This window comes from Lethenteron reissneri, chromosome 47 (assembly GCF_015708825.2).
Source record: "Lethenteron reissneri isolate LAM-NWPU_2019-01 chromosome 47, ASM1570882v1, whole genome shotgun sequence".
NCBI classification, from domain to species: domain Eukaryota; kingdom Metazoa; phylum Chordata; class Hyperoartia; order Petromyzontiformes; family Petromyzontidae; genus Lethenteron; species Lethenteron reissneri.
This window is the reverse complement of record NC_083825.1, coordinates 4,681,713-4,706,013: the sequence shown is the minus strand read 5'-3', so window position 1 is coordinate 4,706,013 and position 24,301 is coordinate 4,681,713. Positions and strand designations below refer to the sequence as shown.

Genomic DNA, 24,301 nt, shown 5'->3' with positions numbered 1-24,301 from the left:
ACGTGACTGCCTCGGGGGAATGGGGAGACCCCCCCCCCCAATCCCAGGGGGGGAGCCCCCCACGGGAGAAGCAGCCAGAGGCCACCAGCAGTGGCCCCCCACCCCAACCCCCCACCGACCTTACCCCCTACCCTCACCCCCTGCCCTCACCCCCTCCCACCCCTCACCCCCTCCCACCCCTCACCCCCTCACTTCGAGTGGTCCTCGCAGCGATTGAGCGTTGCGATCCGTATTCAACGATCGATTCATTATGACCACGACGTCATTGCTGCGGTTGAAGAGTCACGTTCCTACCGGCGGCCCGGTAAAAATCACGTGACCTCGGGGGGCCAACGTTGGCAACGCGTGGGCCGCCCCCCCCCCCCCCCCCCGATCCTGACATCCCACGTTTCGGGAAAAGAAGAAGAAAAGAAATGAAACGTTGATAATTGGTTTTTTACCCTTCTATCTGGCAAAAAAAAACTGACACCATTTCTACAAGGAGTCATGTTTGCATAGACCGCAATACCTGCAGTCATAATGCAAACAAAAAATATGGGTTGGACCCATGTGAGACTAGGCTCTAAGGAAAGCTGTCTCGGGTGTGGACCAATCAACTTCAAGGACAGTGCACATTATCAGAGTTATGTTTTTTGTTTGCATTATGGCTGCAGGTATTGTGGTATATGCAAACATGACTCCTTGTAAAAAAGGTATCCGTTTTGTTGCCAGATAGAAGGGTAAAAAACCAATTATCATATTTTTTACTGGCAAATGAGGTTCCAATGGTGTAAATGAAACGTTGCTGGAGCTGACGAAGGGCCGTCTTCATCGGGCGGCGAGTGGGCCAGACACGGCGCGAGGAGCCGGACGTTTGAACGTCGCGAGGTCCCCCCCCCCCCCCCCCCGTGCGAAGTGCTCGGGCGAGAGTCGATGGCGATGCTGTCCCGTCGATTGTGGCCCGCCGTGGCCACGTTTCCGGGACGAGTCCCATTGAAGGTTTTCTTTTTCAGCTCGGGCTGATGACGGTGACGACGGCAGTGCTGATGAGAAACAACATCATGGTGGTGGTAGTGGTTTATCTGGAGGGGGGCTGTGGTGCGGCGGTTAGCGCGCTGCGCCACAGACTCGGCGGCCCGAGTTCGATTCCCACTCAAGGCCAACATCCAGTGACGATTATTTTGAACCAGTCCTGAGCCTCCTCTGCGTCGACTCAGTGTCAAATGAGTACCTGGTGCGGTGTGTAAACATCGCCATTAGGGAGACAAAGACGGCCGGGCGTGGTGCTGGCCACCCACCACCTCGTGTGCCGTTTCAGCCTTTATAGGTGCTCGCTAACAACACTTTCCCTAACAGTCTATTAAAGTTATTGGTGTATTGGATGTCGCCAACCTGATTTTTATACCCTAATAAATATTAGAATTAATCAATCCCTTTGGAAAACAATACAATATGTGCACTTAAAATTACGTTTATTTACTGTGTAAACCATTGGCATTCACACTGGATAAATAATAATAATAATAAGCGGGATAGATTATTGCAATGTGCATTAGATGTTCTAGACATACATAGCCTCTCTGGTGTACAACCCAACCATCTGAGAATGTTATAAAACTGAGCTACTAATATATCTATGTCCATATTATGCTGAGATGTTACCGGTGGCTTGTGGAGACCTTCATACAGCAGTGGATTGACCATGGTTGACAGTTATTCAAAAACATCATTAATACCTTAGATGACGGAGTGGTTAGTAACTCTATTTTTAAATGTCCATTTGTAACAGCGAACTATTTAATAGCAATCATAACTCTAACCCAACGAGCGAATATGCGGACGAACACGAATCCATTGGCGAGAGTCAATGAATCGACCGAGACGCCGGCCACGGCAAACGGATGAGGCGGTGACCTCACCGTCCGCGTGTGCACTCCAAGCAGCGTGCTAACCGCTGCACCACAGCTCCTTTTACAGATAAAACACCGCCACCACCAGCCAGCCAGCACCGTCATGATGTCGTTTCCTTCTAGATTTGAAGCGTTCGTGACTGCAAGGATTCATACTCTCAGTTCTTTCGGTAAAGTCATGTAGGTAAAAAAATAAAATGAAATTAAAATTAATAAAAATAAAATAATAAAATCACGACGTTTCGGAGGCAACACAAGTCTCCGTCATCAGGTGGGACCGTCACAGCCATTTATTTTTTACCTATGTGACTTTACCGAAAGAACTGAGAGTATGTCGTTCCCTGTCAGCACTGCCATCGTCATGTGACGCACAGGGGTTCAGTCGGCCACAAGGGGGGTGGGGGGGGGCCAGAATTGACAGATATAAACAAGATAATTGATTTTTTGCCCTTCTATCTGGCAAAAAAACTGACACCATTTTACAAGGAGTCATGTTTGCAAAGACCACAATACCTGCAGCCATAATGCAAACAAAAAACATAACTCTGATAATATATGCACTGTCCTTGAAGTTGATTGGTCCACACCCGAGACAGCTTTCCTTAGAGCCTAGTCTCACGTGGTTTGGACCAGATGACGCCAAAAGGCGCACAACTCAAAGACAATACACCATCAGAATATGAGAGGTCGGGGTAAGCATTTACACACACAAGATATAAACAAGTAAACGAAAAAAATATTAAAAATGTTTTTATTAATTGAAATGTTTTTGGGTTAGATCGTGTACATATACATGTGTCGTTAAACCCGCCACCACCCGGCACAGCCAAATAGTATGGTTCGTCACGTAACTGGTTCAGCGCACCGGTGTGTTGGAGAGCAAACCCACAACATTTGCTCAAAAACCTCTGTTATGGACAATGTTGGTCGCGAAAGCCTACGCGTTGAACTCATTAAAATATTTTCTGCGGTCTACCATGGGTGAAGCCCGATTAAAGCGGCATAAAGTAGCACGATCCCACACCCTTTGAGGAAATCCGAGACCAATGGGTCCCAGCATGAAAGCAAGACGCACGATAACTTAATTGTGACTATTGTAACCTTTAAATGTCTTTATTAATCCAGTCACCTTCATCTAAACTTGTGGTCGTTAACCTTTACTGCAGCCTTGCACCCCTTTGGTTCTCAATCATAGAAAATATAATGTTAGCAGATACATAGGTGTGATGAAACAAAGTAGTTGCAACTTACCTGCCCGTGCTTTATTTGCGTTCCGATGAGTTACTTTCTTGCAAAAAAAGTCTGGCCGTGTCTCGCACACCCACTGCTCTAAAACCCAATACACGGTGTAACTAAAATAATATGTACAAGGTGTTTAAAAAATAAATGTTAACACTTCTATGGGACTTTCGTTTTTAATGGAAAAATAACGGATATTACACTCTAACGTGATGACAAATGCAATGTTAATAGCTTCAAGAAGTCAAGAGTCTCCACTGGTTCGCCATCATCGTCAACGCGTGCCTGGAATCTTCTCCAGGTGGTCTCCAGAGCCCGGAGGCACATCTATTGTGCTGCTATTGTTGCAAATTCTCAGAAGTGTTAATATTATTTTTTTAAGCACCCTGTATATAGTTATAAAAACATCCGTAGCTATTTCAGTGAAAGTGAGTCGGGAAGAAAGGAGGGGGGGCCCACAGTCATATCTTGCATACCCCCCCTCCCCCCCCCATGACATAGGCTATTGCGCTCCTGGTTCCAAGCGAAGGACCAGGCAACGCTCTCTCAGGCAGACCTGACCTTTCGCTCAATAACTTAGGCCTCGGGGCAGCTTCAGTCCGCATGCCTTGGTTGCAACTCGGCGTTATTTTTCCCAAGTGGTTGAACCTTCGATGAACTCCCAAGCTCAGGGAACGGCCACTTTGTGAGAGTTACAATCTGTAGCTCGGCAGCCTTTCCTTTTACTCCGAATAACAATAATAATTCATAATATAGGTTTTTTTTGGGTTAGGTTGCGTAAATATGTGTCGTTAAACCCGCCACCACTCGAAACGGCCAATTAGTAAGGTTTGTGACGTTAACAGTTGGAAATGTACGCGATATATGATATTGGTCGCGAAAGCGTACGTGTTAAACAATAATAATCATCATAATAGCAAAGAAAATACCTCCAAATGTTATTCCAGTTATGCCACTGACGTCATTGTCATTTCACCACCTCGTCCGGAGCCCTTGCAGCGCGGTGCCATGAGCCTTTGTGTTCGAGAACGGTCCGCTGAAGGTGATGTCGCAGAACTGCTTCCGAGACCCCCTGCTGATAATAATGATTGTGAGTTCGTACGTTCGGTGTTCGCAGGGCTATCGCGACGGAATCCGCCGCTGTGTTTCACCGACACGGTCTGCGGTAGCGTCACATTACGGGGGACGGGCGATGCTGCTGCTGTGTAAATCCAACCGAATAATTTGCGGGTCCATTGAACAAAAAATGACAAATTTGGATGACTTTTGCGAGCAAATTAATGAACGAACGAACGATCGAGAGAAGGAGCAAGCATGACTGCCCGCGGCTCGCAGGACCCGCCGTTCGTGATGAAGGCGAGCAACGTCCTGGGGCAGCCCAAGCGCTTCGTGGGCTTCGCCGTCGACGTGCTGGAGGAGCTGTCGCGTCACCTGGGCTTCACCTACGACCTCTACCAGGCGCCCGACAACAGCTACGGCCGCCCGGGGCCTGGCGGCTCCTGGAACGGCTTGCTCGGGGAGATCCTGCACAAGGCACGGACGCGCACGCACGCACGCACATGCACGCACGCACACGCACGCACATGCACGCACGCACACGTGCAGACAAAGATCCCACCGTGTAGCCTTCAACAGGTTCATCTTCTTGGTTCTTTCAGTAAAGTCACGTAGAAGGGAAATAATAAAATAAAATAAAAATAAAATTTAATAAAATACAATTCTCACGACGTGTCGGCCACAACGCAAGCAGCCGTCCTCAGGTGAAGAACAGGGTTGTCGGAAAGACAGCGTCAACAGGTTGTTGGGGAAAATGCTGTTAGCGAGCACATATAAAGTCACGTGTGCGCAGTCGCGGCAAGGGGGAGGGGAAGGTTTGGGGGTGGGTGGGTGACTTAGAAATGGGGGGGGGGGGGGGGGGGGGTAATATTCCTGCTTAGGGACCCCTGATGGTGGCAGAACCACCCCTGGCCTTGTGGAAACTGGCGGAGGAAAATGTTGGTCTCGGGGGGGGGGGGGGGGATAGGGAGGCGTGAGTTTGGGGGGGGGGGGCGGGGGTGTTGAATGAAAAATTGGCCAAGCAAATGAAGTGACCGTAATTTGAGTCGAAAATTTGGAAGCAAATGGGGAAAGATTTGAATTAATTAGCCGAAACACTGATAAATTGATTTTAATTAAGCTCAAAATGAAAGCACAAATATAATTCATGCATCGGGAGGGTGGGGATGCCGGGGGCGGGGGTGGGAGTAGGCGGAGTGGGTGGAGAAGAGGGGGGGGACGAGGTGGGGGGGTGGCGCTGAAATTGAAGGAGGGAAACGAATTGGTTTAATTTCAGACCAAAATGCTCATTTTCGGCCAGTGAGTCTACGTGTATGTGAGCATGGAGGGAGTGGCGGTGCAGCGGTTAACGCGAGCTGCGCTACGAACCCAGCGACCCGAGTTAGATCCCCACCAATGACGATAATGTGAACCGGTCCTGCGTCTCCCCTTGGTCGACTCAGCCTCAAATGAGTACCTGGTGCGGTGTGTAGACATCGCCACCGGGAAGACAAAGGTGGCCGGCCACCCACCCGGTCATGTGTCGTGCCGGCCTTCATAGGCGCTGCTAGCTCGCAGCTCTTGCCACAACAGTCTGTTGAGGCTTTAACGGGGCGGATCTTTGTCTCGTCTATGTGCGTGTGTTCGTGCACGCGCGCGCACTCAGCCATTACTCCGCGAGAAAGGAGGCCCATCTCTCTGAACGCGTTCAAAGAATCCTCAAGGCATTAGCGACCGCGCACGAGCAATTTGCCTCTTTCACTGAGCAGCTTGAAGGAATGTTCGAGCAGCTCGTGACTGTAACGTCCGCCACTGATGTCGCCGTCTCACGCAACTCCGAAGACGCGTCTCGTTCGCGTTGCAGATTTCCAGGAGGTGTTCGGTTTCGACGTCTTCCAAGGCATCCGCGAGGGTCCTCTGTGCGGTGTTGCCTCGACGTTTATGTTACGAAGAACCGTGTTAGCATTTGTTCCTGAAGATTACACCATTCAGTGTCAATGTTTTACAACCCGACATGCATTTTTTTTTATCAGCTCTACATCTTATTCTTTTTATTCCACAGCAGCTCATAATCCAATCGTGGTTTTTGCGAGCTTTCACGATCTCTCAAACCTTCGGCACGCGCCGCCGGACGGAGCGTCGCCAGCATATTCAACCTGCGCGGTTCAGAATGGTGACTTCACGTAACTGTTGAGAGATACGCACACGGGAGGGGGTGGAGCTTAATTTATCTCCCGTTATTATCTGGCAAGCACAGCCAGAGCGAGAGGAACACCGGATGTGGCATGCCGATTCCTGCAAATATATATTTTCCGTCGGTCGCTGGTAGAGCAAAGTTAGCGGTAAGTGGCCAGCAGTAGCTGCAGCCAGAGCGAGGAGTATACTGGATGTGTTGTGCCGGGCGAGGACAAATCTTCTGCGTCACCGACCCGGACAGACCCGGTGAAAATTAAACCCTTAGTATATGAATCTCTTTTTATGGAGTTGCCTTGCAAATCTTAATATAACGGACGATACCTTCACGTGCACCCTGTACACCCTGATAAGACCAACCAAATGGGCTCGATCAGTCGTTTATCGCCGCCGATAAGGACGGCCGCGGTGCCTCGGAGGTTGTTAATTTTTTTCTGGATGGGGGACGGAGGAATCGGCCTGCGGGAGCGATTCCTGGACGCTAAGATGAAAATTGAGGCCTTCCCACTCCGGCATCCACCTCGCCACCCACCTCGCCCGGCAGATAAAGCGTCGTCACAAATAAATGGGTAACTAAGCAGGAGAGCGTATATTTATATATATAAATAAATAATAACCTTCGTCATTTTGTTACGGAATTTTCATTAAGTCCACGGGCCAGTGGGAATGAATAAATGTTTTGTTGTTTAATTCATCCGCGTTTTTAAATTATGTTGAGAAGCTGTTTTGCCAGCGAGCATTACTAATGGGGCTGATAATGATCCGGTAATGAAAGACTGCCTCTGTTCCGCACCACTAACGAGACGCTAATTTGTTAACCCCTTCCGAAATCTGACGGTGGATAGAATTGTGGGATTGTGTGGAGGGGGAGGAGGCGGGGGGGGGGGAGGGGATGTGGGTGGAGGGGGGGTGGGTGGAGGGGTGGGTGGAGGGGGGGTGGGTGGAGGGGTGGGTTGGTGATTGGGTGGAGGGGTGGCGGGCTGCACACAGTTTGGAGCCACGCGCGCGCGCGGTTTGGTCACTCAGAAACGTGCAACCGCTAAGAGCCCTAACTGCACGCGTTTTCAACTTGCAGCCGTGACGTGACGTCGCGGGGCGGGGCGGGGAGGGAGTCTCGGGGTCGTTACATGTGGCTGCCTTTCATGAGCGGTGGGCCCCATCCACCTGCTACCAAATGCGCACTTTGATTCTATTAGGGCAATTAGCACTCCAATGTGGGTCAAAATCAAGATTCAAATGGAGCTTTGAGTTGGGGGCAGACTGCCATTGTGTGGGCTAGTTTAATGAGACGGGAGTAAAGTTTAAAATCCCCGATGTAATTGTTCCTTTTTAGTTTAGTTATTTTTCCGCGGCGTTTTTAATCGAGTTGCAATTTTTTTTGTTTGTTAACTGAAAAAAGGTTCATTCTCCTCTCTTGGAAAAAAAAAGAGTGGGATAATTACATCTCGCACCTCCAGGAATTATCGTTTACTGTTCGCGCAACCGGCGCTTTTGCGCCACGACAATGCGTCTCCAGTCCGTTGCTCGCGTTGTTCGCCAGTTCGCACAGTCGCGGCTCGTTCCGGTCGCGCCTTTGAAGGGTCGCCCCTTAGTGCGGTCGCTGACTTCGCGCGGTTCCCACCCCTGCCCCCCCCCCCCTCCTGATCCGCAGCAAGCGGACGCTGGCCTGGGCGCGATGGTCATCACGCCGGAACGCGAGTCGGCCGTCGACTTCACGGTGCGCTTCCTGGACCGCGGCGTCGCCGTGATGCTGCGCCGGCCCGACCCCTCATGGCACCTGCTGTCGTGCCTCTCGCCCCTGGAGCCCGCCGTCTGGACCTGCCTCTCGGTCACCGTGTGCCTCGTGGGCGTCCTCGTGCACCGCCTCAACGAGCTGCACGGCAAGGACGACGGCGGTGGCAGTGCCAGCGGAGGCACGGCCGACGACGATGACTATGAGGTAGGGCGGGGACTAGCGGCTGAGCGAGCGTGACTATTGGACAGTGGGCAGGGGGCTAGCAGCTGAGTGAGCGTCGCTATTGGACAGTAGGCAGGGGGCTAGCGGCTGAGTGAGTGGGGCTATTGGACAGTAGGCAGGGGGCTAGCGGCTGAGTGAGTGTGGCTATTGGACAGTAGGCAGGGGGCTAGCGGCTGAGTGGGCGTGGCTATTGGACAGTAGGCAGGGGACTAGCGGCTGAGTGAGTGTGGCTATTAGACAGTGGGCAGGGGGCTAGCGGCTGAGTGAGCGTGACTATTGGACAGTAGGCAGGGGGCTAGCGGCTGAGTGGGCGTGGATATTGGACAGTAGGCAGGGGGCTAGCGGCTGAGTGAACGTGGATATTGGACAGTAGGCAGGGGACTAGCGGCTGAGTGAGTGTGGATATTGGACAGTGGGCAGGGGGCTAGCGGCTGAGTGGGCGTCGCTATTGGACAGTAGGCAGGGGGCTAGCGGCTGGGTGGGCGTGGCTATTGGACAGTAGGCAGGGGGCTAGCGGCTGAGTGAGTGTGGCTATTGGACAGTAGGCAGGGGGCTAGCGGCTGAGTGAGTGTGGCTATTGGACAGTAGGCAGGGGCTAGCGGCTGAGTGGGTGTCGCTATTGGACAGTAGGCAGGGGACTAGCGGCTGAGTGAGTGTAGCTATTGGACAGTAGGCAGGGGGCTAGCGGCTGAGTGAGTGTGGCTATTGGACAGTGGGCAGGGGGCTAGCGACTGGGTGGGCGTGGCTATTGGACAGTAGGCAGGGGGCTAGCGGCTGAGTGAGTGTGGCTATTGGACAGTAGGCAGGGGGCTAGCGGCTGAGTGAGTGTGGCTATTGGACAGTAGGCAGGGGGCTAGCGGCTGAGTGAGTGTGGCTATTGGACAGTGGGCAGGGGGCTAGCGGCTGGGTGGGCGTGGCTATTGGACAGTAGGCAGGGGGCTAGCGGCTGAGTGGGTGTGGCTATTGGACAGTAGGCAGGGGACTAGCGGCTGAGTGAGTGTGGCTATTGGACAGTAGGCAGGGGACTAGCGGCTGAGTGAGTGTGGCTATTGGACAGTAGGCAGGGGGCTAGCGGCTGAGTGGGCGTGGATATTGGACAGTAGGCAGGGGGCTAGCGGCTGAGTGAACGTGGATATTGGACAGTAGGCAGGGGACTAGCGGCTGAGTGAGTGTGGATATTGGACAGTGGGCAGGGGGCTAGCGGCTGAGTGGGCGTCGCTATTGGACAGTAGGCAGGGGACTAGCGGCTGAGTGAGCGTGGCTATTGGACAGTGGGCAGGGGGCTAGCGGCTGGGTGGGCGTGGCTATTGGACAGTAGGCAGGGGGCTAGCGGCTGAGTGAGTGTGGCTATTGGACAGTAGGCAGGGGGCTAGCGGCTGAGTGAGTGTGGCTATTGGACAGTAGGCAGGGGACTAGCGGCTGAGTGAGTGTGGCTATTGGACAGTAGGCAGGGGACTAGCGGCTGAGTGAGTGTGGCTATTGGACAGTAGGCAGGGGGCTAGCGGCTGAGTGAACATGGCTATTGGACAGTAGGCAGGGGGCTAGCAGCTGAGTGAGTGTGGCTATTGGACAGTAGGCAGGGGACTAGCGGCTGAGTGAGTGTGGCTATTGGACAGTAGGCTGGGGCTAGTGGCTGATTAAGCATCGCTATTGGACAGTAGGCAGGGGACTAGCGGCTGAGTGGGCATCGCTATTGGACAGTTGACAGGGGACTAGCGGCCGCGTGGGCGTTGCTGTCGAAACTCCAGTCAGGGTTGACGGATCTCACCGTGAGTCCTGGGGTTGAGCCTACACCGAAATGTCAATGCAGTCAGGGCAGCTGCTGCACGCGAGCTTGGCAACGGCGTTTGAAGGGTAAGAAAACAACAACATTGCAACGCAATCGGGAGGCACCTGCGCGAAACAACGGAACTCGCCTCCAATGTTGAGTTTCTTTCGCCCCCGGCGGGCGGGCGAATTGGAATCTCAACGCCTGCGTCCGTATCTCCCTGTCGTTCCAAAATCGGCGGCGCCACCTCCCGTCCGCCCGGGGAGGACATGGACGACGACGCGGATGAGGACGAGGAGGAGGAGGAGGACGACGCTGGAGAGGAGGAGGACGACGAGGACGGCGTCAACGCGGAGGCGCGGGCGAGCGAGAGTGGCAGCGGCAGTGGCCGAGACGGATCCGGATCCGCCGTGCGGCGGCGGCGGCGCGCCAGCTCGGCCTCCTGCCGGCGCAGGGCCCGAGGTCCGCGCGGCGGTGGCGGCGGTGCCGGTCGTGGTGGCGCCGGTGGCGTCGGTGGTGGGAGACTAAACAAACCCCTCAGCATCCCGACCACAATCTGGGCCCTCTACTCTGCGCTGATGCAGCAAGGTCGGTTGTGGATGGGTTTTGGTGTCTGTGCATGAAAAAAAGAATAGGGTTTACCCTTTCTGGCAATAAAACAGGAGGTGTTAGAATGTTCAAATACCAAATAGAAACCTTTTGCAGGAAATCAAGTGTGTATTAACCACTCACGGTACTTGTGGTGAACATGCAAATATGCATTGTCTTTCAAAAGTGATTGGCCTCCACCAGAGACACTGGTGAGACTAGGCCTTCTTCGTGGCCTAGTCTCACCAATATCAGAGTATCTGTAGCTCGGTAGTGAGCAGCTTTATCATGGGACCTTTTTGTGAGCTTTGCCCGTCCGTCTGCAATGTGGAGGGGGGAAGCACACTGGATGGTTGTCGGCGAGTCCGAAAGGAGGCACACTTCACCATTAGGCTGTGTTGTCGATAGCCACCTTTCCCTCTTGACAAATGAACGATAGGGTTCGCCCAAAACCGTCAAAGACACAATCCACCGAGCGCTAGGATGGATACCTTCTGTTGAATCTCAATGGGCAACGGGATCCAGCGGAAAACTATGCGACCACCAAATTTACCCGCGTTCACCCCGGTCATATACTATGGACACAAAGCACTTGTGCCATCGCGTTCGTAATGTGTGAATTGTCCTTTGTCGGGGATTTTCATTTTTTGTCATAGGCCGTCTCGTGGAGGTGTTTTTTCTGAATTGTCTAGAGGTGAATTTACCGAAAGAACCAAAGAGTATGGATTCCTGCAGTCACGAAAGCTTCAAATCAAGATTGTCTAGAGGTCTACAACGCGACGTTTTTTTGCGATCCGCCATCCGCGCAATCACGGTCCGCTGTACCGCAATTGGCCACCGCTGTGTTGGCGTAACCAGAATTGGAAAACGTTGCTTTTTCGTTTGCTATTTTTTTTCGCCTTCCCGTTTTTAAGCATCGACTTGGACTCGAAAATGCCAGCGTTAAATCCCCGGCACTTCGAGAACCCCGTTAGGATACGCGTCAGTCATTGGCACGGTCGGTCGGTCAATCACAGAAGTTATCCACGCGGTGTGTGCTCGGTTAACACAGATCAGATTAACGACGTTCCCTCTCCTCGACGGGGGGAGACAGGGTGGGGCTGCGGGAAGCAAGATCACAGTTGACAGAGGGCGAGAGGACGGAGCGCCGTCAGACATTAACGCTCGCGTTATCGCTCGTGATAATGTCCCAGCGTGCACAGATTTCACCCCTCCCCCCCCACCCCCCGATCATTTTTTTTACGATCTCCTTTATATAACTGAAAGTTATTTATATTTTTATCACGTCGATTTTAAAAATGTTAGGACTCCCCGTCGTAAATTTTATCTTACACCTCCGCAGTGAGCGTCCGAATTAGTTATGTTTTATATATTTATATACGTGTATATTTTACAACGGGGGTGATAATTTATATGAAATTGACGCGCGGGCACACATGGACATACTCGTGCAACGCACGCACACACAAAGCCAAAGATCCCCCGTATAGCCTTTAACAGGTCCGTTGGCGCAAGTGCCATTAGCGAGGACCTATGAAGGCCTGCACACAAGGGGGAGTGCCAGCATTCTGCCCGGCCGCCTTTGTCTCCCCAATGCTGATGTTTACATACCACACCAAGTACTCATTTAAAGCAACATAGGAGAGGCACAGGACCGGTTCACATATCCATTACCGCTATTAGCCATTAGTGGGAATCGAACTCGGGCGGCCGTGTTTGTGGCAGAGTGCGCTAACCACTGTGCCAACGTTCCTCACCCACGTGAGCCACTCATTTCTATTTTAATTTTACCAGGTAAGGCCCACGGAACCACGTAGCTCTTTCTCAGATGCGACCTGGCCACAAATGATAGCTCGACGCGGTGGCTTATCATCACGTGGAAATGTATAGCAGCCAAATACTCTAAACGCGTGATGTTGAGTCTCAATGTGGTGGGAAAAACCGGAGGACCCGGAGAACAATTCACGCGACCACGGTGAGAGAGACACGCAAAACTACAAATATACATTTTTGATTTAAAGCTTTCGTGACTGCAGGGATTCATATTCTTGGTTCTTTCGGTAAAGTCACGTAGAAGGGAGATAATAAAATAATATAAATATTAAACAATAAAAAAAACAATTATATTTATATTATTTTATTATCTCCCTTCTACGTGACTTTACCAAAAGAACCAAGAATACAAATATACAGTCGTCACGGTCGAGATGGATCGTCATTGTTAAGGCTGAGTAAATCTAGAGGACGCTCGCCGTTGTTAGCCGTGGTCGGGAATAAAAGTCGGGTCGCTCGCGGGGTGCAGAACGCGATGTGCTAACCATTCCACCTCCGCTCGCCACACACACACATGCATACGCACCAATACACGCGCATTGATCAAACGTAAACACTCACGATCCACTGCTGCGTATTCCACGTTCCCATGGCGGGGGCCAGTCCGTCCAATATCCGTCGACTGCTGAATCTCCCACGATGTGTTTGCATGCTTTTAATGAAAACCAGGTGGAAGGAAATTTTGAGAGCTTAACGAAGTGGCTTATCGCGTGTAAATTTATAGCAGCCAAATTAATCTAAACGCGTGTCGATTATAAATGTGGAGGGAGGGAAAAAAAACCCGGAGTACCCGGAGAAAACTCCCAATATACAGCAAGCATCGTCAAGGTCGGGATCGAACCCACGACCTCCTGTATACCAGGCGAGGTAGTTAACATCTCATAGCCACCGTGACGCACGTATACATCCCCGACCTGCGCAAGGAAAGGTTACGCTGATATTTCTGCCGGCATTTGGCTGCATTCTCATTAGTGGGAAACCGAGTAACCTTTCCAAAAATTGTGCATTACTCGAATCACTTTTCATTTTCACCCAATATCTATCGATGACCCTCGAAGAGTCAGTGGCGGGTCTACCGAGCTTCCGTGGATGCCGCGTTGAGGCTGCGTCGGTGGTTGGCGTGGCGCTGCAAGTCGGCACGCGGGGAGCGGGAAGTCCCAGCGGGTTCGGGACTTAGCCGGGATTTATTGAAATTAATTGCAAAGCACTGGGTTGAATCAATGCGTGCGCTGCGCGTGCAACGTTAACATTGCACGCGTGAACGGGTTAAAGGCGCAGCCCTGCAATTGCCGGCTCTCGACACTGATTTTCGATCCTTTACGAACCAGCAAACCACTTCCAACCTTAAAAAACGACAAATCTATGGACCACAGTGCACCAATAACGTAGCTTTAGAAAATAAAAAAAAACCTCGCTATATTTCCAGTGTATGCAGCAGTTCCGTGGCTCAGTTCCTACTTGCCTTGCGGATCGCGAGTGGTTGTGGACCACAGATTGGGGGAACCACCGCCTTTGAGGATATTTTCTCCGCTCTTCCACGCTGGGCAGACGATGTTTTGGGAGAGGTGGAAATACCCACGCTTTAACGCCAAAGACAAAGATCCCTCTCTCGTATAACCCGAACAGACTGTTGGGGCAAGCTCTGTTAGCGAGTAGCACCTATGAAGGCCGGCACGGTGCACGAGAGGGTGGGTGGCCAGCACCACGCCCGGCCGCCTTTGTCTCCCTTTTGGCGATGTTTACACACCGCACCAGGTACACATTTTAGTCCGAGTCGACCTAGGAGAGCACCCAGGACAAGTTGAGATAATCGTTACTGGAGTTGGTCGTGAGCGGGAATCAAACTCGGGTCGCCGCGTTCGTAGCGCAGCCATAAGCACTTGCCCCAAAAGTATTTTAAGGCTATAAGGGGAGATCTTTGTCTTGTATCCATCTGTAGTCTGTTTTAGGGGGAGACTCAGAGCGGCTTTTGCCAATGTCACCGATGTCGTTATCTCCGCCTGCCTAACCCCCTCCCTCCCCTCCCCCCCTCCCCTCCCCCCTTCCCCTCCCCCCCTCCGCGCTGCGCCCAGGAGGGGAGCTGGTGCTGATGTCGGTGTCGGCGCGGGTCATGGTGGCCGTGTGGTGGTTCTTCACGCTCATCGTCGTCTCGTCCTACACGGCCAGCCTGGCCGCCTACCTCACCCTGTCGCGCCTCACCAGCCCCATCAGGTGCGTATCCCCAGCCGGGCGCTCCAACCAAACGTTTCAACCAGCGCGAGCGCTCTGGCCAGTGCTCTCTAGCCAGCGTTGTCCACCGGCGCGCTGCCCGCCGCTCCGACCAGCACTCCAGACAGCGCTCTCCAGCCAGTGCTCCAAACAACGCTCTGGCCAGTGCTCCGGCCAGCGCTCCGGCCAGCCCTCCGGCGAGGCTGCGTCATCTACCCATTCGCGGTGTTCCCCTGCGAAGCCGGCAGCCACCGCGTGCGCACTCGCGCTTCCCGCCGCTCACCCGGCGCGTGTCGTGCTGCCCAGCATTCAGTGCCGTTCCCAATTCCCCGTGCGTCTGCTCCTGGTTTCCCGGTGTTCACACACCGCGCGAGATGCGGAGATGGTCAAAATTTCTATTCAAATTACGAATTTGTATTCCGATGACAAATTACCGCAGGAAGCGTAACTATATACAAATCACCAATTACTTCGAGGAGTGTCATTTGGAGAGCAATTGCAAATGACAGATGTATTGAAATTCGGATTAAATGCAATTTAGATCCTGATGGAGTGGAAGAGGCACCGGCATGGGGAATGATGCGGAATCATCGGCAACGCGATGTTGACGATGGCGAACGGTGGAGGGCTTGTGGCTACAGCTGCTGGGAGCTGGAGGACCCCACGGCCCCTGTAAAGGGGTCGAGATCGCAAGAGATGGAGATTGTTTGGATAGCACCCATCTCTGCCGACAACCCCGAGTACGTTTCCAGTGTTTAGCTGCTTCCCCTCGCGTTTCCCGTTCTTCTGCGCACCCCCAGTTCTCTGCAGGAGCTCACGAGGCAGACGGAGACCCCCTCGTGTGTCTGAGTGTTCACCTGCAGGAGCTCACGTGACAGACGGAGACCCCCTCGTGTGTCCGAGTGTTCACCTGCAGGAGCTCACGTGACAGACGGAGACCCCCTCGTGTGTCCGAGTGTTCACCTGCAGGAGCTCACGTGACAGACGGATACCCCCTCGTGTGTCTGAGTGTTCACCTGCAGGAGCTCACGTGACAGACGGAGACTCCCTCGTGTTTCCGAGTGTTCACCTGCAGGAGCTCACGTGACAGACAGAGACCCCCTCGTGTTTCCGAGTGTTCACCTACAGGAGCTCACGTGACAGACAGAGACCCCCTCGTGTGTCCGAGTGTTCACCTGCAGGAGCTCACGTGACAGACAGAGACCCCCTCGTGTGTCCGAGTGTTCATCTGCAGGAGCTCACGTGACAGACGGAGACTCCCTCGTGTGTCCGAGTGTTCACCTGCAGGAGCTCACGTCACAGACGGAGACCCCCTCGTGTGTCTGAGTGTTCACCTGCAGGAGCTCACGTGACAGACGGAGACCCCCTCGTGTGTCCAAGTGTTCACCTACAGGAGCTCACGTGACAGACAGAGACCCCCTCATGTTTCCGAGTGTTCACCTGCAGGAGCTCACGTGACAGACAGAGACCCCTTGTGTGTCCGAGTGTTCACCTGCAGGAGCTCACGTGACAGACAGAGACCTCCTCGTGTTTCCGAGTGTTCACCTGCAGGAGCTCACGTGACAGACGGAGACCCCCTCGTGTGTCCGAGTGTTCATCTGCAGGAGCTCACGTGACAGACGGAGACCCCCTCGTGTGTCTGAGTGTTCACCTGCAGGAGCTCACGTGACAGACGGAGACCCCCTCGTGTGTCCGAGTGTTCATCTGCAGGAGCTCACGTGACAGACGGAGACCCCCTCGTGTGTCTGAGTGTTCACCTGCAGGAGCTCACGTGACAGACGGAGACCCCCTCGTGTGTCTGATTGTTCACCTGCAGGAGCTCACGTGACAGACAGAGACCCCCTCGTGTGTCCGAGTGTTCACCTGCAGGAGCTCACGTGACAGATGGAGACCTCCTCGTGTTTCCGAGTGTTCACCTGCAGGAGCTCACGTGACAGACGGAGACCCCCTCGTGTTTCCGAGTGTTCACCTGCAGGAGCTCACGAGACAGACAGAGACCCCCTCGTGTTTCCGAGTATTCACCTGCACCCCCCCCCCCCGTGCGTCCCCGCGCCCCCCCCCCCCCCAGTTCTCTGCAGGAGCTCGCGAGGCAGACGGAGATGTCGTACGGCACGGTGCTGCACTCGAGCCTCTACGAGCAGCTGCGAGCGCGCGCCGCCAACCCCGTGGGGCCCGAGCACGGCACCTACGCCAAGCTGTGGGAGGCCGTGAGCCGCAACAACGGCTCCGACAACTGCGTGCACAACCTGGACGAGGCCGTCCACCGGGTAGCGACCGCACTTGCGGCGCAGGGGTCACGCCGAGGTCACGCCGGGGTCACGTGGGTGCCACGCGGGGTCAAGCTGGGTCACGCGGGGTTACGCGCGGGGTTACGCTGGGTCACGCGGGGTCATGCGGGGTCACGCTGGGGTCACACATGGGGTTACGCAGGGTCACGTGGGTGCCACGCGGGAGTCACGCGGGGTCACGCGGGGTCACACAGGTTAACCACGGTAAACGCGTGGGTAACCGCGTGGGTAACCGTGTGGTAACCGCGTGCGTGCAGGTGAAGCGTGGGAACTACGCATTCGTGTGGGACACGGCGGTGCTGGAGTTCGCCGCGCTGTCGGACGGCGACTGCTCGCTGAGCGTGCGGAACGTCCACTACGACAAGGGCTACGGCATCGCCCTGCAGCACGGCAGCCCCTACCGGGACGCCTTCTCACAGCGGTGAGAGCCTGCGACCACCACCACGACGCACCACACACACGCACGCACACACGCGTACACACGTTCACACGCACGTTCACATAGACACACGCACACGTTCACATGGCAGGATCTGCCGGGACGCCTTCCCTCAGCGGTGAGAGCCGCAACCATACCGCACGCACACACGCGTGCACACGCGCACACACACGTTCACACGCGCGTTCACGTAGACACACGCACACGTTCACATGGCAGGATCTGCCAGGACGCCTTCTCCCACACACGCACACTTTGACACGCACACGTTGACAAGCGCACACACACACGCCGCACACACGCACGTTCACATCCACGCACATACACACACACACGCAATTACACACGTTCACGCACGCACACGCTTTCACACGCAGGCGTTCACGCACGCGTTCACATACGCACGTTCACATACGCGTTCACGTTCACACACCCCACACAGCTGCTACACACACAACACTGCCACTACACACACACGCAACTACCGACTCTCATACCCACTCTCGCTTTACTGTGCCACACAACTCGCGTTTGTTTCAAAAGCGGCCCCGCTAAAACGCATTTGAATGGAACTGTGAAAAACGACGGGTCATTCATTAAAACATAATCCACCCCCGCCTCCACCCAGACCAATCCTTCACCTCAAAGGCCTCCCACTTACAAACTCCATTAGCCGTGAGTCATCTGGCTTTGATCCAAGCCTCGTATACTTCACACGTTGCTTCGGTCCTCTCGCCGCCTTTGCGTGTCCCTCGCGGAGCCCAGGGCAAGGGGGCTCTCTCGTGTCGCCACCGGCCGAGGTAGCGTCAACTTCGGCTGTCCCGGTGTTTTCATTGTTGCGCGCGGTGGCAGAAAGTGCGCGCAGGAGCCGAAATGTCAATGCCGAGGTCTCCTGCCGGCTACCACGAGGGGGGCTTCAGCAGATCAGATCGATTCAAAATTAATACAAAAAGTAATTCGGAACATCTGACATTTCGCCTTTGGGGTTTTTTTTTCGGATTCATCTGAGAATCTCAAACGGAGCCCTCGCGGGAGAAGGGGGAGTTGGCGGTGCAGGGCTCAAGCTCGGCTCGTCCTCACTCGGTGCTCTCACAGTCACCTCGGTCTGCTCCCGAACCAGTCGCTCTGATTATGCCCCTTCTTGTTTGGCCTTACGTGGTGGCCAGATGTTAACTACCTCGCCTGGTATACAGGAGGTCGTGGGTTCGATCCCGACACTGATGACACCTGCTGTATATTTGAAGTTTGCATGTCTCTCTCTCATCATTATCATCACGGTAGCGAGGAGATGTTAACTACCTCGCCTGGTATGCAGGAGGTCGTGGGTTCGATCCCGACCCTGATGACACCTGCTGTATATTTGGAGTTTGCATGTCTCTCTCATCATTATCATCACGGTAGCGAGGAGATGTTAACTACCTCGCCTGGTATACAGAAGGTCGTGGGTTCGACCCCGACCCTGACACCTGCTGTATATTTGAAGTTTGCATGTCTCTCTCTCATCATTATCATCACGGTGGCTAGGAGATGTTAACTACCTCGCCTGGTATGCAGGAGGTCGTGGGTTCGATCCCGACCCTGATGACACCTGCTGTATATTTGAAGTTTGCATGTCTCTCTCTCATCATTATCATCACGGTAGCGAGGAGATGTTAACTACCTCGCCTGGTATACAGGAGGTCGTGGGTTCGATCCCGACCCTGATGACACCTGCTGTATATTTGAAGTTTGCATGTCTCTCTCTCATCATTATCATCACGGTGGCTAGGAGATGTTAACTACCTCGCTTGGTATGCAGGAGGTCGTGGGTTCGATCCCGACCCTGATGACACCTGCTGTATATTTGAAGTTTGCATGTCTCTCTCTCATCATTATCATCACGGTAGCAAGCAGATGTTAACTACCTCGCCTGGTATACAGAAGGTCGTGGGTTCGACCCCGACCCTGACACCTGCTGTATATTTGAAGTTTGCATGTCTCTCTCTCATCATTATCATCACGGTGGCTAGGAGATGTTAACTACCTCGCCTGGTATGCAGGAGGTCGTGGGTTCGATCCCGACCCTGATGACACCTGCTGTATATTTGGAGTTTGCGTGTCTCTCTCTCATCATTATCATCACGGTAGCGAGGAGATGTTAACTACCTCGCCTGGTATGCAGGAGGTCGTGGGTTCGATCCCGACCCTGATGACACCTGCTGTATATTTGAAGTTTGCATGTCTCTCTCTCATCATTATCATCACGGTAGCAAGGAGATGTTAACTACCTCGCCTGGTATGCAGGAGGTCGTGGGTTCGATCCCGACCCTGATGACACCTGCTGTATATTTGGAGTTTGCATGTCTCTCTCTCATCACTATCATCACGGTAGCGAGGAGATGTTAACTACCTCGCCTGGTATGCAGGAGGTCGTGGGTTCGATCCCGACCCTGATGACACCTGCTGTATATTTGGAGTTTGCATGTCTCTCTCTCATCACTATCATCACGGTAGCGAGGAGATGTTAACTACCTCGCCTGGTATACAGGAGGCCGTGGGTTCGATCCCGACCCTGACACCTGCTGTATATTTGAAGTTTGCGTGTCTCTCTCTCATCATTATCATCACGGTAGCAAGGAGATGTTAACTACCTCGCCTGGTATGCAGGAGGTCGTGGGTTCGATCCCGACCCTGATGACACCTGCTGTATATTTGGAGTTTGCATGTCTCTCTCTCATCACTATCATCACGGTAGCGAGGAGATGTTAACTACCTCGCCTGGTATGCAGGAGGTCGTGGGTTCGATCCCGACCCTGATGACACCTGCTGTATATTTGGAGTTTGCATGTCTCTCTCTCATCACTATCATCACGGTAGCGAGGAGATGTTAACTACCTCGCCTGGTATGCAGGAGGTCGTGGGTTCGATCCCGACCCTGATGACACCTGCTGTATATTTGGAGTTTGCGTGTCTCTCTCTCATCATTATCATCACGGTGGCTAGGATATGTTAACTACCTCGCCTGGTATGCAGGAGGTCGTGGGTTCGATCCCGACCCTGATGACACCTGCTGTATATTTGAAGTTTGCATGTCTCTCTCTCATCATTATCATCACGGTAGCAAGGAGATGTTAACTACCTCGCCTGGTATGCAGGAGGTCGTGGGTTCGATCCCGACCCTGATGACACCTGCTGTATATTTGGAGTTTGCATGTCTCTCTCTCATCATTATCATCACGGTAGCGAGGAGATGTTAACTACCTCGCCTGGTATACAGGAGGTCGTGGGTTCGATCCCGACCTTGACACCTGCTGTAGATTTGGAGTTTGCGTGTTTCTCTCTCATCATTATCATCACGGTAGCAAGGAGATGTTAACTACCTCGCCTGGTATACAGGAAGTCGTGGGTTCGATGCCTGCTGTATGTTTGGAGTTTGCGGTGCCTTTCTCCCCGTGGTCGTGTGGATTTTTCTCCGGGTCCCTCCGGTGGAAATTGGTGGAAAAATCCCACAGCTGCAACAGCAGCAGCAGCAGCAGCAGCTGCCTGAAAGAATATTGCGACCCTGGGTAAAGTAAAGGACATTATTCATAGTATTACCATAATTATTACCATAATGATTTACCATAATTATTACCATAATTATTACCATAATTATTACCATAATGATTTACCATAATTCCACGCTCAGTAATTTCACGCCAGTCTCTCTGTTGACAGCTCGTCCCCTCCAACCATTGCGCCGCCTTCGAGCGGCAGGCTCACGGCGTAGCGATTCAATGAAAAATGAATATCGTAAAAATCTACAAATATCCGACAGCATATATATCTGAGAAGAGGTTCATATTTTTCCGGTTTCATAAATAACATCCAGCATGCATACTGCATCTATCTCGCCTTTCCCTGTAAAGTGTTCCGCCCCTGGATTTCCATCATCACTTCAATTCGTCGCGTCTCTCGCCCGGTTCTGCCTTTCAACAGAGGTGGAGCTTCTTGATAGCAGGCCCACCGATTGGCTTAAAAATCACCCACTGGGTTATTTTCCCAAAAAAACGAAACGAAACGGGGTCACAAGTCACACGCGCGGTTCCGCCTCCGTTGCCTTGAGAAACGTTCAAAACCCGCTTCGTCACCTCTCCGCCGCGCTTTCCCGTCGTGCCACGGTGTCGCTCGGCTCGTGGGGTGGGGTGTCCGTCGTTTCGAATCCACGTGCTGCGAGAGATTTGTTTTTTCTTCAGGAAATTAATATTCGATCCGTGAAATATTAAAACGCGCCGGAGCGTTTCGCGCCACGACCGCCAAACCCACCGCGGTATTTTTTCGGTGACGGTTGAACCCCAGGGTTCTCGCATTCATAATTTTTTTCTTCCCAATCACCGACGAGAAAGCTCTCTTCGCACACCCGTCTGCAACGCGGCCTTCAAAGAAAGACCACGTATACATATTTAACGTTGGCGACGTTTCAGGCAATGGCCCTTCTTGACAATGTCAAAATGTCATCCTGATTATTCTCCCAAGATTACGAAATACCTTACGCGGGCAGGCGATGTCGCGGTGGGTCGGGGTCAGATGAGAGTGTTAGATGCGGCATTCACCTCTCCGCCGGGAGCTGAATCATCTCGAAAGAAAGAAAAAAAAGTCAAAAGTTATTTTTCCGCTCAGGTGAGCGTTGCGTGGCATCGCGGCTCACCGCCCCGTTTACCGCGCGGCAGAGCCGGCAGGTGGCATTTCCACATTGCCGCGGCGCTACCGAGTCGGCGAAACGGAGTGGCTGTCGAGCTTGGCGGAGCCCCTCGACGAACGCGTCCGCGTTACTCGGGGAGTCGCGATCGGCCCGAACGATTCCGAGGCAGCCGGAGCCCCCTGTGGTTTCCTGAACAAGCAAGCGGCAAACACCGCCTGCCGGCACGAGCCCAAAACAACGCGCGGAGCCGTGGAACGGACAGCCAGAGGCTCGGCGTGTTTAAACGCGTGATAATTTGGCGAATATTGATTTGTCAGCGTGCTAATGCGTCGATGCTAATGCGGAGCGGTAAATGCACACGGACTGCAGTGTCCCGCGAGGACGGTCAGCTGGAGGCGCTCTGTTAATCTGCGTTAACGTGGGGGACATTGACACGGTGGGTCTACGCGCGCGTGTGTGTGTGTGTATGTAGCTTGGGGGCCATCCATAAATGACGTCACGTTCCTGTGGGTGGGGGTGTCAAACATTTGTGACGATGTGTGACGAGGGGGGTTTCAGAAATGTGACGTCACGAAAAAATGCGCAACTTTAAATAAATATAGACAACACGTTCTACTTAATTAAATGGACTTTTTAATAAATGTTTTATCCGACAACATCAGAGTGCAGCGCCACATTAAATACGCACTACAATGACAATAGTTTATAAAGCGATTTGAAGCATGTTTTATATTTTTTTGGGGGGGGGGGAGGGCAGAGCTTTGTGACGTCATATTTGAGGTGGGGTCTGACTTTTTGTGACACCGTGTGACGACGGGGGGGGGGGGGGTCAAAAATCGTCCAAAATCACGTGACGTCATTTATGGACGGCCCCTTGGCGGGCTTGGGGGGCAGCGGTAATTCTACGGCGACCCGAGTTCCATTCCTGCTCACGGCCAACAACCAGTGAAAATTATCTGAGCCGGTCCTGGGCCTCCCTTAGGTCGACTCAGCGTCAAATGAATACCCGGTGCGGTGTGTCGACAAAGACACTCGGATGTGGTGTTGGCCACCCACCCCCTCGTGTGCCGTGCCGGCCTTCAAAGTTGCTCACGATCAGCACTTATCCCAACAGTCTGTTATAGCTATACGGAGGGCGGGGGGGGGCGTTGTGTTTGTGCGCGGGCGTATGGGCCCGTGTTAATTTAGGTTATAGTCCGTGAGTAATAATCTGGGTCAAAGCTAAATGTAAGGATGGCCGTGATCACCAACGTTGTTGAGAACTGACACGATACACAGAGATTCAAGCCTCGTCGACGACAACCTCTAAGGTCTTGGTCTACTCTTCCTCTAGACGCTCGAGCAGAGGTGGGGAAACATTTTTCTGTCAAGGGCCATTTGGATATTTATAGCATCATTCGCGGGCCATACAAAATTATCAACTTAAAAATTAGCCCGTTATATTTGGTCAAACATTTCATTAACTCACCCCTAATGCGATGGCTGGAACTGCTTCTTTTTGGCGAGGCGTGTGATGTTAGCTGGTATTGATGATGTTGCTACTCGCAACTGCTTTTCCAGGTTTGCTCCTAGAATTATTGAATTTCGAGTCCCGCCTGCGGTTGCCGTGGCAGGGCCACACCAAATGATTTCGCGGGGCCTGACATGGCTCGCGGGCCGGACGTTCCACACCCCTTGAAGTATGTTGGGGTAGAGAGGCCTATGTGGAGTAAGGGGCCTTTTTTTGTGCCGGTGCTGGTTTGTTTGTTGGGCCGCAGACGCCCGGTTGGCAGAGACGCCTCCTCTACGGTAGAAGGGTCACCGGTCTGCCACCTCCGCGTGATCGTGGCCGATGATGACATCGTCGCTCCCGTCAGCACCGTTGACCGGCGGTGGTCTTGCCGTGTGGACCGCAGCCTCGACAACACGTTACTCATACTCTTTGTTTTTTTCGGTTAAGTCACGTAGGTAAAACAATTAATAAAATAAAATGAATGAAAACAACTAAATTAAATAACGACGTTTCGGAGGCAACACACGCCTCCCTCATCAGGTGTTTTATCCACGTGACTTTATCGACAAAACCAAAGAGTATTAATCCTTGCAGTCACGAAAGCTTCAAATCTAGAATCATGTTACTCAGCCAGCCAGGGTCAGCACGCTTTGGTGATTTTTTTTTACCCGTCCTCTCGGTCGTGATTGGGACTGAGGTTAGAACCGCGCGC

At 53.0% G+C, this 24,301-nt stretch overlaps 1 protein-coding gene across 1 annotated transcript in view; it reads left to right on the top strand.

Moving 5' to 3' along the window:
- The window catches only part of LOC133354335 (glutamate receptor ionotropic, delta-2-like), a 224,991-nt gene that overhangs the window by 190,768 nt on the left and 9,922 nt on the right, over positions 1–24,301 (top strand). Inside the window, exons 11-16 of the mRNA XM_061571083.1 lie at positions 4,464–4,661; positions 8,008–8,295; positions 10,348–10,669; positions 14,575–14,713; positions 16,779–16,977; positions 17,256–17,419. Of these exons, the coding sequence (XP_061427067.1) occupies positions 4,464–4,661; positions 8,008–8,295; positions 10,348–10,669; positions 14,575–14,713; positions 16,779–16,977; positions 17,256–17,419 (1,310 nt within the window). The remainder of the gene's footprint in view (positions 1–4,463; positions 4,662–8,007; positions 8,296–10,347; positions 10,670–14,574; positions 14,714–16,778; positions 16,978–17,255; positions 17,420–24,301) is intronic.